General features: G+C 37.9%; 1 protein-coding gene and 1 pseudogene across 4 annotated transcripts in view; both read right to left on the minus strand.

Annotated features, from left to right (window-relative positions):
• Positions 1 to 2,421: 2,421 nt before the first annotated feature.
• PAIP1 (poly(A) binding protein interacting protein 1) overlaps positions 2,422 to 13,333 on the minus strand; it is a 28,599-nt gene continuing 17,687 nt past the window's right edge. For all 4 annotated transcript variants that reach the window (XM_089908833.1, XM_022597951.3, XM_022597970.3 and 1 more), the window contains 5 exons: positions 12,501 to 12,607; positions 9,507 to 9,624; positions 8,699 to 8,753; positions 4,252 to 4,345; positions 2,422 to 2,790 (listed from right to left, as the gene is read on the minus strand). In XM_089908833.1, coding sequence (XP_089764959.1) covers positions 2,697 to 2,790; positions 4,252 to 4,345; positions 8,699 to 8,753; positions 9,507 to 9,624; positions 12,501 to 12,607 — 468 coding nt within the window. In that variant the 3' untranslated portion in view covers positions 2,422 to 2,696. The remainder of the gene's footprint in view (positions 2,791 to 4,251; positions 4,346 to 8,698; positions 8,754 to 9,506; positions 9,625 to 12,500; positions 12,608 to 13,333) is intronic.
• On the minus strand, positions 9,631 to 12,338 carry LOC111187869 (phosphoglycerate mutase 1-like; annotated as a pseudogene).

Here is a 13,333-nt window from a genome sequence, read left to right on the forward strand (position 1 = left end):
CTACTGTCCTCCCTACAGGTAAGATTGAATGAAATACCTAATCATAGAATTGCCCCTGCTTTCTGACAGCATCTAAGCTAGAGTGTACCTCCGGTTTCTTAGGCCCTCTCCCAAATTATCCAACCAAAGCCCAAATCCTATAAGTTCTTTTGAACACCCTCTTACTGACATACCCCACAGTTCCCCATGGTGTATATTCTGCCTCACGACAACAAGTACTAAACCCAGCACATTCAGGTACAGGTGTGGTCCTGATAGTCTTTGGCTGAAGAGCACTGACAATACAGAGGGTCTGAGTTGATGACACAACTGCCAGGTTCAGACTAATATTTGCACTTTGTTACCAGACACAAGACTAACATTCACTGGCACCTTTGTGTCCTTGCTCATTAAAGATTTGTACTAATAGTCCCTGTTACAAAAGACTTACTGATCCACATTTCTGTTGAAGATATGGCAATCCTAAAGGCCAACTATCGTGGCACACGGCCAACTCTTCCTTTCAGTATGTACTGTTGCAGCTTTAAAGCATGTCCACACATTCTTTGAAGGCCTTCTATCTGATACAGCTTTATAGCAAGCGTCTCACTTAGAACCAAGACACTGTAGCAGAAGTAATGCTGCACGCAGCTTCCAAGGCAGCTTCTTCCAGGTCTTTTGCAATGGCCCCTCAACACCCAGCTGCCATGCTGCAAGAAGCCCAAGCCATGTGGACAGGCCTTGTGTAGGTGGGTCTGGTTGAGTGATGGCTTCAAGTCATCTCAGCCCGGTCATCAGCCATGTGAGTCAAGACGACTCCAGAAGATTAGAGCCACCAGCTGTTGGAGCCACCCCTCGTCCTTAGTTTTCCCAGCCGAGGCCTCAAAACACTGCAGGATAGAGAAAAGCCACCCCTATTGTACCCTGTCCAAATTCCTGAGCCACAGAAGCATGAGCATAATAGAACGCTTATTGTTTGAAGACACTAAGTTTGGGTGGTTACTTAAGTAGCACTAGTAATTGGAACATACTGATCCTGTTGGTAGCTGTTTTGAGTACAGCAGTAGCTGGTGACAATAAGCTAGCAGATAAAACTGGGTGGTTATGCACAGAGCGACTGGGCAAAGTTTAAAGTATATTCAGCTAGCACATTCTTGGCCCCAGTCTAATGTATGCACAGAGCGACTGGGCAAAGTTTAAAGTATATTCAGCTAGCACATTCTTGGCCCCAGTCTAATGTCGGGCCCCTTCCCTACACCCCCTCCCCCCATCCCTCAGACTTACAGTGAGCACAATCTTTAGAGAACGGCAGATTAAAGTACTAGCCACCATGTTAGGAGCCATTCTGAAAAAAAGAATTCTGACTATTACAATTTCCAAAAGCCCCAATTACATATATATTTCTCTTTTATAATAAGGATGCTAAAGAATTTTAATGTTTTATAATTGCTGTTTTTTTTCTGAGTAGATGTATATGTTATTGAAACTCTTGTTCAAAGAATATCTTCTATCCTAGTATAGTTTCTCTGATTTCAAATCTGAACTTTATGATGTCATGTAAAAAAAGTTCAACAGAAACTCTTTAAAATACCAGGATACCATCCAAAAACTTAGAGGAAACAAAACTATTTAAATTTTATTTTTAAAGTCTAATTTTAATCCAGACCAAACAAACAAGCAGAAAAGTGAGAAAGCTGATTGTATAGGCAGACACAGATGTACCAAATGTAAAACAGTGGGTTATTAACAGAACTATTTACATGCATATTTACAAGCAATCCTTTTGTACATTAAGTTTTACTTTTAGTTAGTTGGAAAAAGATTTTTGACACTGGTAAAAATATTAATTAGGTAGGGCTGAGGTGGTACCACATTATAGTAATAAAAGTATTAGAAAAGTGATTCTCAAGGTATAGCAATTATAAAGCAGATGAAAACTTGAGTGACAAAGATCTAGTAAAATTCTCTAGTAAAAAAGTCAATGCAACTCATGCTATAAAACAAAAATGAGAAAGTCATATAAATAAAGCAGAATAATGTTCCAGGCTTTAGGGTAGTGAGGTTAGGTGAAAAAAACCAATTCTAGAATTGCAATAAATCCTCAGTGAAGAATCCTGGTTGTTTAGTTGGGAGTTCTTAGTCTTTTTTTTTAAGCCATTTTAAAAGCCCTTGGTCTCAAATAGCATCTGGATATGTGAATCAGTTGTTAATGATATATTCTAAGACTTCAGTGCTAAAGATATTCATGATTCTGATTCATATTTGAAACTCAATTCATTGAGACACTAAATGTAAAACTAAGTGAAAGCTATAATACTCATATCTAAAAAAGGATGCTACATTTTGCAGTAATATGTATTTCCAGGCTAAGAATTTTTCCCTCAAGAAAAGTAGAATTTAAAGGATAAGCTTCTAACCAGCTAGCAAAATTTACTTTCGACATTTTTCATTTTTTTCAAAATCGATTTTATTGCAGCCAAAACAGTGGAATTAACTGTACATAATAAACTATTATATATATATACACATTTTAAGTTATAGGGAATAAAGTTTATTTTGGCAGAGAGTGTTAAACAAAATTAAAGTTGCATACATTAGTAACATAACTCAACATCCTTAATTTGGTATAAGTGTGACACATTTTCTTGCTTTCCTGTGTTCTGCTAAGTCACCATAACCTAAACGGCTTTATAAAATTGATAAGCGGAAATTTAATTTTACTGTTTTCGCTTACGCTCTGATTCCAAACAAAACTTTTCATAAGCTTCCTCTATCTCTGGGTCCATCTCATCATCAATATCATCCAAGTATCTGTGAAAGAAGCATATATGACAAGTTTAATGTTTTTTAATTCAGAAAATGTCTAAGATACTACGCCATGAAAGTAAGTATGTGTCTCCCCACCCCCCATGACCCTTTCTACCAACATGTGACAAAACTATCTTGCCAATCCTACCAATTGCTGATGGGTCTTTCTCCTTCTTCCTCCCCCATTTCTAGTACAAGGCCATATGTTGAAATGCCACAAGTTCATTAGGGCAAAGAGGATATAATGCTTACCAAACAAAACTTTAGAGGATAGCCTGAAATTCAATGCCAAGGACAACTTTAATTTCCAGTAGTATACTGTCGGCAGGGCTGAACCTTCCTAATTGTGCTTGGAAGCACATCCCTGTATTTTTTTCTATTAAACTAGTACATAAAAGTATGTTAACATTAGAAAATCTTACACTGACTTATAATTAAAATGTTACTACTTAGAGACAGAATAAAGGTGGTTCATTTTTTTTTTTTAAACCTACAACACATGAGATGGGATAAGAAAAACTGAAGTCACAGACTTAATTTATTTCCACCCTCCACTTATGAAGAGGAGAATCCAAGTAGCATGTCCAAATTCACATGAATTGTTAACAGAACTGGAACTAAACCTCACAAGTTCTTGGTCCTTCCATACACAAAATGCAGTACAATCTAACGATAAATGAGTAATACAGTAAAAGTTTATTTTATTACAAAGAATGGCAGATGAAGATTAAGAGATGAGAACAGGACTATAATTTATATATGTCTATCAGTCCAAACATTTTTATATAATTATCTATGTTTTAATTTTAATCGTTTAACAGCTAAGCTTTGAGCCTTCTACTATGTGCCGGGGGCTGTCTCAAGTATTTATGTATCTCATTTAGTTCTCAAAAAAACTCAAGGAGGGGTCTACTATTCCTATTTAATAGATGGAGAAACAGGAACAGAACTTACCTAAGATCTTACAGCTTTAGAGTTACTTATTTAAAGTCTTAGGTATAATAATAGTATTTATTTTATAAAAACTAATTGTTTGAATATGCTACATTAATAGTTTTTCCACCTTAGCTATATTTAATTTTCAGAACCATAGTGTTTTCTCTAACATGATTTTCTGAAAATTTCTGGTAAACAACTACTACATATATACCACTATAACACCATTAAATCAAAATGCACATTCTTTCATCATCTTTTCTAGTCTAAACTCCACCTACAAACTGTGGCCACAGAAATTTCACAAAGAAAGTGGCTAAAGATGAGAATTCCCTGGCAGTCCAGTGGTTAGGACTCCACACTTCCACTGCAGGGGGGCCGGGTTCAATCCCTGTTTGGGGAACTAAGATCATGCTGGCAAGCCGCGCGGCATGGCCAAACAAAGCAAAACAACCCCCCCCATAAAAAAAAAACCCAAAAAAACCCCCCAAAAAACCCCCAAAAAGAAAGCAGCTAAACAGAACTTACGGATCACCACCCCCTGATAAATCTGTTCCATTTTCTTCATAATCTGGAAAAAAGTCTTCTCTTTCAAGTAACTCTTGATATTTCTCTTGGTAATCTATTAAAAATAAAAAATTTGAATGCTGAAAAATATTCATATGAAATGGCCAGTTATCCCTAAAAATTTTTTTAATATTATGGCTTTTCATTTAAGCAGATACATTTAAATAACAGTAAGGTTCCAACTACATATTTAAGAATATCTTTTACAAAACTTATATTCTAATTGGCTTGCTTTATCTCTCCCCGCCCCCAAAATATGCTCATAAATTATACAGTTGGCCCTTTAGGGTCACTGACCCTCCACACAATCGAAAATCCACATATAACTTAGCCCGCCCTCCTTACACACGTTTCCTTTGTATTTGCGATTCAACCAACCCTGTGTAAGTACTGTAGCACATATTTAGTGAAAAAATCCACATATAAACAGACCTGTGCAGTTCAAACCTGTGTTGTTCAGGGGTCAAATGTATATTTAATATTCCTCTAAATATAGGATGGAAATCAAAGCCACTATGAACATAACAGAGTACATTTCACACCCAGTGTGCATGCTGTTTACATTCTCTGCTGCTTCTTTCCATCAGACAAGATATTGTCCTAACTTGTTGGGGAAGAACATGTTTCTTCCATACTACTGTTTTTCCTTCCACAAGGAGGGATTTCAATCAAACCTCCTAGTTTCTGGCTCCCCCATTATTCCTTCCCAAGGAGGTAAAGTGAGCTACCTGGCTAGCAGGTAAGAGCCATCATTGCTTGAAGTTTCTCAATCAGAGGAGGCTAACCTAGCAAATGTTCTGAGCATAGGAGATTTTCTTTTCTTCCCTCTCCTTAGAGACAGCTGGAACATAGATACCTGATAAATGTTTCAGCTATACTATCCCTTGGTTGGGCTCTTCTAAGGCAATAACAGGTGATATTATAGCTCTCCATCTGCCAACTGTCTTAAGCAGAGTTACCGAGTATCTTTTAAGATTAGCATGTGTGTATGAAGTCCTTACCTCTGAATAATATAATGGGTCAGTGTATATTAAAACTAGTTATCTTACAATTAGTTTCTTGTGAACAACAGCTACCTCAAATTTCGAGAGGATGATGTAATTACATTTAACTCCATAGAGACCATGTTTTTCCAAGATTGTCAGTCTCTATAAAACTCTAATTCTAGCTTAAAGGGTTAGTGATATTTTGATACCCAATCTTGGCAATTTGGAGACAATTTTAACTATAAAACCCTTCTGCAACAAATGCTTAAGGCAACAGATAAAACATTCTTTTAAATATACGAATGAGTTCACACACACACACACACACATCAAGTCACCAGATGACAGAAACGAGAAGGGAACTGAAAGCCATACATAACTACTGCAGCTGGGAGGCTGATAGACCAGGTGGTATTATGAACAAAGGCCTTCGATTTTAAAACCCACAGAAGGTCAGAGAGCAAGGCCTTGAGTCAATGTGAAACAGAGAGATGGAATTCATGCCCCAAGTCCATCTCACCAACACAAAGGCTGAACATTCAAAGAACTGGTATTGCAAGCAAAAGGTGAACCAAGGAAAAACAAAAAACACCTCGGTGGCAAAGGGAGATGGCAAAGAAGCTTGGTTGTCTCTGCCTGGGTTTGGAGTGAGGACAGAAGTACTCTGAAGAAACTGGTTCCCCAGAGAATTTTTAACAATGGCTCTGCACTTCAAATTTCTATTATCCACGTAAAGAATCTCTACGACAAGAAAATAGAAACTTGTTCCAAGCCAGTATTACCCATATGGCTCCTGGCACAAGCAAATATAAACCCCCCTTTGGAGAGATGTTCCTACAATCCAAGCCACAAGTTTTTATAAACAAAAACAAACAGGCAGTTAAAACGCTGGAGCTGTCATGAAGGGCCATAGTATATGCAACTTAACTTCAAATGATTTAGAAAAAAAAAGTGAGTGTGGAGAGAACAAATAATAAATGGAGTAAACTGTTGAAGGTACATCTGAGTAAAAGGTAGATGGATGTTCTTTGCACAGTTTTTACTTTTATAACTTTACTGTAAGTTTGAAATCACTTCCACAAAAAAAGTTTAAGAAAGACAGTTAAATTTGAGATTTCAAAAAAAGAACACAACATAAATCATTTTGTATATGACAATTAGAAATAACAGTAGGGTTAGCATTAAAAGAAAACAAAAGTATGAAGCAAAAATAAGCATGTTTAGAATGATGACAAAAAAAGAACTCAAAACTTTAAGATCAAGATACTTTGAACAAAATGCAGAAACAAAATTCAGTTTGAAAACCAAATTGAATTTCTATAAATAAAATAGTCACTAGAAATAAGTAGGAAAAACAGATTGGACAACGATGAAGATCGAAGAACCAAAATGAATGAAGGTAGCCTCAAAGAATAAGGGAAGAAGGAAAATTTGTCTCACCAGACATAGCAAGATTTACAGTAGGTAAGAATAATTAAGAATGCAGTATTGGTGTCAAGACAAACAAGAAGAAAGATCCACATTCATGGACACAGGAATAAGACACAAATCTATAGGGAGTTACATGGTACACAGAGGAACGTTTTGTCCAAGAGAGGAAGGATGACCTGTTGCTGAGATGAGTAACTATAGAATATTTAAGTCCTACCATTTACCACATATAAAAACTAGCCAGATGGATTAAACACCTAAATATAAAAAGCAACAAGGTTTAGAAGACAATGGAATTTGATCATAGTAAGTCACAGAGAGCACAAACAAGACTTTAACACTCAAAGCTTCTATGTGACAACACATGAAACGGAAAGACAGCACATACTGGGAGAAACTAAGGATCACTTTCCAGGCCATGTAAGTAATTACACATCAGTAAGAAAGACAAATGATCCAACAGAAATACAGGCAAAGGACACAAACAGGTGATTCTCAAACAAAGAAATCAGAGGTCAACAGAAACATGAAAAGAAATTCACTACCACTAGTAGGGAAATAAAAGTTTACAATTTCATACAAACAGACTGACAAGAAAATAGGTCTGGTATCAATAAGTGTTGCCAACAATGGGAAATAGGAACTACATGTTGCTGGTGGGAATATTAAGTGGTATAATCATGATGGAAAGCAGTTTAGCAACATTTAGTGAAGTTGAAGATGCATATAGCCTATAATGTAACAATTCTACTTCGTTACCCTAAAGAAATTCCTGCATGTGCACAAAGATTCTTAAAGATGTTTGCACAGCACTGTGGGTAGTAACGAGTGTGAACCAACCAACCATCCACAAGTGGGAGGGGATCTATAAACTGTGATTTACTCTGAGTAGGTTATTATTTGGCATTTAAAATGAATGAACTAAAGCTATATATATATCAATCAACATGAACACCAAAAATACTGAATAAAAAATAAGTCGCAAAAAGACGTGCACAATAAGGCACCATTTAGCTTAATACTGCTGTGTATGGTAACACCTATCATTTACAGTCATACATGAAGTAAAAAGACAGCACAAGGACACCAATGTCAGGAGAGTAATTACCTCTGTGGGGGGAAGTTATGGAAGGACTGGACTTGAAGGTGAGGTATCAATTACAGAAACAGAGAATGGTTATTACTGTCTATAAAGGGTTTTATTTCTTTGAAAAGACCCAGAGTATATATTGATAAGTGAAATTGGTTCAATCTTGACAGTGAATCAATATGCCCTTTTTTGTGTGTGGTTTCAATACTTTTGAATATTTCATAATTTAAAATTGAGAAGTTAAGCGGTTCTTCTTTCTACCCCTTTGTGCTAGAGGCATAGGACAGTCGGTCCCTGCTATCCAGAGGAAACAAATGGGAAAATTCTGATAAGCTGGTTGTAAGTTTGTTCAAAGTGGGGAAATGTTCTCTTGCTCACAGTGCAGTTCTGTTTATCACAATTAAAGCACTCATTCTATAAAACGGCTCTTTTCTGGGAAGGGAAGTGTGCAGAGATTTAGATTTTAATTAACTGACCCACCAAATATTAATAAGATCCACAATTCTTAGTATCTGCAAGTATTAACCTGTACCAATGAAAGCTGCTGACTATATAGTGAACTACAACCATCTTTCCCTTCTGCTTTAACTACCTGAAAGTTTAGAGTATAAAAACAAAATAGTAGAGGAAATATAAAGTAAAAATGCTTGCATTTAATTGAGGGATTCTTCCAATCCTTCACTGTTAGGGTGACAAGACACTATATACTGAATCAAATGTTTGATGTGAAATGGTTCCAAGTGGTAACTGTAAGAATATTCTAGTGAGACAAACCTTTACCCTATATTTTAGAACGATGTGAACTCTTCAAAATGCTACAACTTTGTGCCAGTGAGGGTATGGTTTTCTGTAATTTACTATCTTACCAAAAAATGGTTGGAAAATGACTGAGACAACATACCTGGATCAGCGGCAGTGAAAGGAACACCATCAGATGTATAAAATGTTGGCTCATTCTAGGAGGAATCAGAGCGATTAAAACATGTTATCATTTCAGAATTGCTTTTTTAAAGCACATTAATTGAGCATGGCTGATTTCATTCATCTGTACCTGATAATACAAAAACAAGCAAAAAACTAAATTCCTAGCAGCCATTTTCATTTCACTGGGAAAGTCTATGGTCTTCAGATTACTATTCTATTATCTCAAGTTCTTGTGGGTCTAACCCCACCGTCTGCTGCCTGTCACACCCTTGGTGACTTGGTGCGTTGTGCGCTGTGATTTAGTGTCAGCTGATTTTTAGTTGTGGTTCCCACCCCCTGCGACCATTTTTTTCTTTAAGTATTTCCAAGACTGGATTGTAAGAGCATTCCTCCATAGTTTCTTTCTGTTTGATCCTGTCGAGAGCTTCAGGGCATCACTGGCCTGGTAACCATTTTCGTTTTCTTAATTTACTTTACTACAAAATGCCAAGTAAAAGTTTGAAATGCAGGCCTTTGATCATGAATTCTCTGGAAAAACTGCTTTGAGGAATCCCTACACTCACCCAAGTCCAAGTCAAGCCTTATTCATTTCCCTTGCCATTGAATGGCTCTTTGTCTAGTCTACCCTTTCACTGAGGATTCCTTCCATGGCTGCCATGTGACTCTAAGCCAGTGAAAAGAGTTATTAGGTATTAAATTCTGAGATAAGTTTATGTAACTTATCTACAAACTGCCAAAATTGAATTCAAGCAATAACCAAATTTAAAATGTAAACACTGGCATACCATAAAATAATTAGGATCATTTTCAGGTGTTGCTTCCCTGTATGTTGAAGTTGCATGGACTCTACCCCAGTTACTTGACCGGAGTTCTACAAGCTTCAAGAGCATCTGTTTTACATCTCTGCAGACAAAAGTTGAAAATGAGTTAAAACGAGCAAGTGTCATCGTGCTCTAATATATCACAGATGCCTAAAACGTTGTTTCAAAAATTTAACATGCTTTGATATTCTAGACATTTCCTGTAATAACACAAATTTATCTTTTTAAAAAAATGCACATCACTTCTTTACTATACTGATCTGGAAAAAAGGATTTAGTACAGTTATGCTCAAACGCGTACTGGGCCCAAGTGGCAGGCCAAGCAACTGGAACATGATTCAGAAATCTGGCACAGTGAAAGACACACTTGGACGTGATCAAGAGGCATTTCACTACCATAAAATAATAAGGCAGCGGAGGGATTCTAACACACGTGAGAGGATGAACTCCTACACCTTGGAAATCAAGGAGCTTACCCCATGTTGGTGTAAGGAATGGCTCATTTTCTGATGACCACACGTGGGAATATTTCAACAGTCATCAGAAACCCCAGAAGGTTTTTTAATTATGTAATTTTAAAATCTACAAACAATAAGTGCTGGAGAGGGTGTGGAGAAAAAGAAACCCTCCTGCACTGTTGGTGGGAATGTAAATTGATACAGCCACTATGGAGAACAGTATGGAGGTTCCTTAAAAAACTAAAAATAGAACTACCATATGGCCCAGCAATCCCACTACTAGGCATATACCCTGAGAAAACCATAATTCAAAAAGAGTCATGTACCACAATGTTCATTGCAGCACTATTTACAATAGCCAGGACATGGAAGCAACCTGAGTGTCCATTGACAGATGAGTAGATAAAGATGTGGCACATATATACAATGGAATATTACTCAGACGTAAAAAGAAACGAAATTGAGTTATTTGTAGTGGGGTGATGGACCTAGAGTCTGTCATACAGAATGAAGTAAGTCAGAAAGAGAAAGACAAATGCCATATGCTAACACATATATGTGGAATCTAAAAAAAAAAAGTTCTGATGAACGTAGTGGCAGGACAGGAATAAAGACGCAGATGTAGAGAATGGACTTGAGGACACGGGGAGGGGGAAGGGTAAGCTGGGACCAAGTGAGAGAGTAGCATTGACATATATACACTACCAAATGTAAAACAGACAGCTAGTGGGAAGCAGCTGCATAGCACAGGGAGATCAGCTCGGTGCTTTGTGACCACCTAGAGGGGTGGGATAGGGAGGGTGGGAGGGAGACGCAAGAGGGAGGGGTTATGGGGGTATATGTATACGTATAGCTGACTCACTTTGTAATACAGCAGAAACTAACACAACATTGTAAAGCAATTATATTCCAATAAAGATGTTAAAAAAATTTTTTAAATTATATACTTTTTTGTAAAAGTAAATACAACACATAAACACCAGGATTGGTCCCAATCTTCTGCAGGCAGGGAGGAAATATTTGTTTCAATTGCCACGCGTATTACATTCATTCTCCACTGGAATGACTAGAGCCACCCAGTCACCTGACTACAGAATAATATAGGACCGGCCCCTGGGAACATAAATAGGCTCTCTTGTTTTCCCTCATTGGTCACGCCTAACATGGTTCCCCCCAACACTTACTCAAGCAGGTCCTTAGTAATAGACAAAGCATTAGCAACCCCCCCCCCCGAATTACTTCCTGTCCACCCTCTTGGACAAGTCTTCCCTTGCTTGGACTGACAACCCTGCCCCAGAGGTGCCATTCTGACTAGACTGCATGAAGGGAGTGGGTGCAAGAGAAAAAAACGGCTAATATGAAATTGGGAGCCACTGGTCCCCATCTGGAGCTACAAGTTACAGATGCGGTCAGTTTGATATGCGTAGGGGAGAAGTGCAGAGGAATGGGATGGGCAGGGAGGGTGTCCCTGGGAGTAGTTTGTCTGCTGCTCGCCCTCCCTTCTTGGCCTTGCCCTGGGCAGCCACAGAGTCCATGGCTTTACACACAGTCTCCTCATCCCCCAGGAACTGCACAGGCGTGATGGGCTTCATGTTCTTGTCCAATTCACAGTCAGCAGGCTCAGCTCCATGATAAGCTCTTCAGAGACCCTCTCTGCTTGACAATGCCCCTGGAGGCTGGTGCCACGGGCTACAGCCAATACCCGTTTCCCCTTCTTGATCTGGGAAACTATTTCTTCCTTCCAAAAGGGCAGAGCTCTGGTAATAGTATCCTTCAGACTCTCACGGGAGGGTAGCTAATATCCAGTGAGGTCTCCATGCCTTCGATTCTCACTGACGTTGCTGTGGAAGGGATGACTGGGCTCCACTGGAGGTAGTGGGACTTCAGAGGAGCGCCTTCAGATCTTCACTGGGCCTCGCTGCGCTTGGCAGCGGTTTCTGCTTTACTGAGGCCAGAGCCCTCACTGCCGCCCACTGAGGAGCCTGTCCTCGCCTCTGAGAGCCGCATTTGGTCAACGGCACCCAGCACTGTCCAGAGGGTTTGAAGTGCTCTCTTACGCACTGAGGTGAAGTCTACATGCTCGCACCCCACTGCCTGGCTCCTGCTGCCTTTTTTTTTTTTTTTTTTTTTAAGACAGGCTTGAAATTTATTCCATGTAACTGTGGCTATATATGGTTCTTAAAGGCAGTGCGATCCTGCTAACACTTTTATACCTCCAACTGGACTTACAGTAGTACTTTACCCAAATATTTATTGAGCTTAAAAGTATAAATCATTTTATTTTTTAAGGGACTCATATTCCCACAGGAATATCTTAACTTCTTCCATTCATAAGCATAACTGAAGAAAAGTGGCTAGGTGAGCAGAAGCCATAGGTAAAAAAAAAATTTCTGTAGATTTCTAAAGAGTATTCTGATGAAGCACAACAGATTAAAAACAACCCCAAAGAAAAAGCAAGGAATTGAGATCCACTGGCTATCTATATTACTTCTTTTCCTACCTGCTGCAATTTGCGTCTAGGACAACATTTTCAATTCTCTGAATAACTTCTTCCATATCAGTCTTTCCTTTTTCCTTCCAGGCATCTTCTAAAACTGACCCTGTCAACTAAAAAAGCAAGTATCAGTAAAATAAAGAATTCAATAAAGTACAGAAATTCTAAAAAGATATTAGTAGCAGTTCAAGCATTCTTTAAACAAGATGAATTTAGCAAGTTAAATATTCCTAATTATTTTCTACCATCTAATATTCAGGAATCGCTATACTTTTTCTTGACAGGAAAAAGGAATGAACTATAGCAGAAGTTTTACCATAGGCTTTATACGCCAATGACTGTATGGCACGTTTGCTATATGACCAAGGCTATAAAATTTTAATCAACATATCACTTTTTGAAATATGCAACATCCAACAAGTGTAGAAACTCAGAATTTAAAAAACACAATCAGGAAAAAAATGAGTTAAGGATATAAGCAGGTAATTCACAGAAACTAAAAAAATGGCTTACAAACAAAAAAAGGCTTTAATTCACTAGTGATTTTAGTCACAGAAATGCAAATTAAAATGAGCTTTTTGTTTTTACTCATCACGATGACAAAATAAAACCTAGGATTGATTCTATCCATCACTGATAAGGATATGGGAAAAGAGGTATACTCATTCACTGTTGGTGGGAACACACTCTGATTCAGCATTTGGAAGGGAAATTTGGCATTACTTATCAAATTAAGGTATACATGCTCACTGAGCCACCAAATCTATGGGTAAGAATTTAAGTTACATAAACAACTGCATATATAAAGATACAATGAAAGATTACTGACAGTGCTATAG

Source organism: Delphinapterus leucas, chromosome 3 (assembly GCF_059928025.1).
Source record: "Delphinapterus leucas isolate spDelLeu-1000000601 "Yukka" chromosome 3, BTC_Dleu_Yukka2, whole genome shotgun sequence".
NCBI lineage: Eukaryota > Metazoa > Chordata > Mammalia > Artiodactyla > Monodontidae > Delphinapterus > Delphinapterus leucas.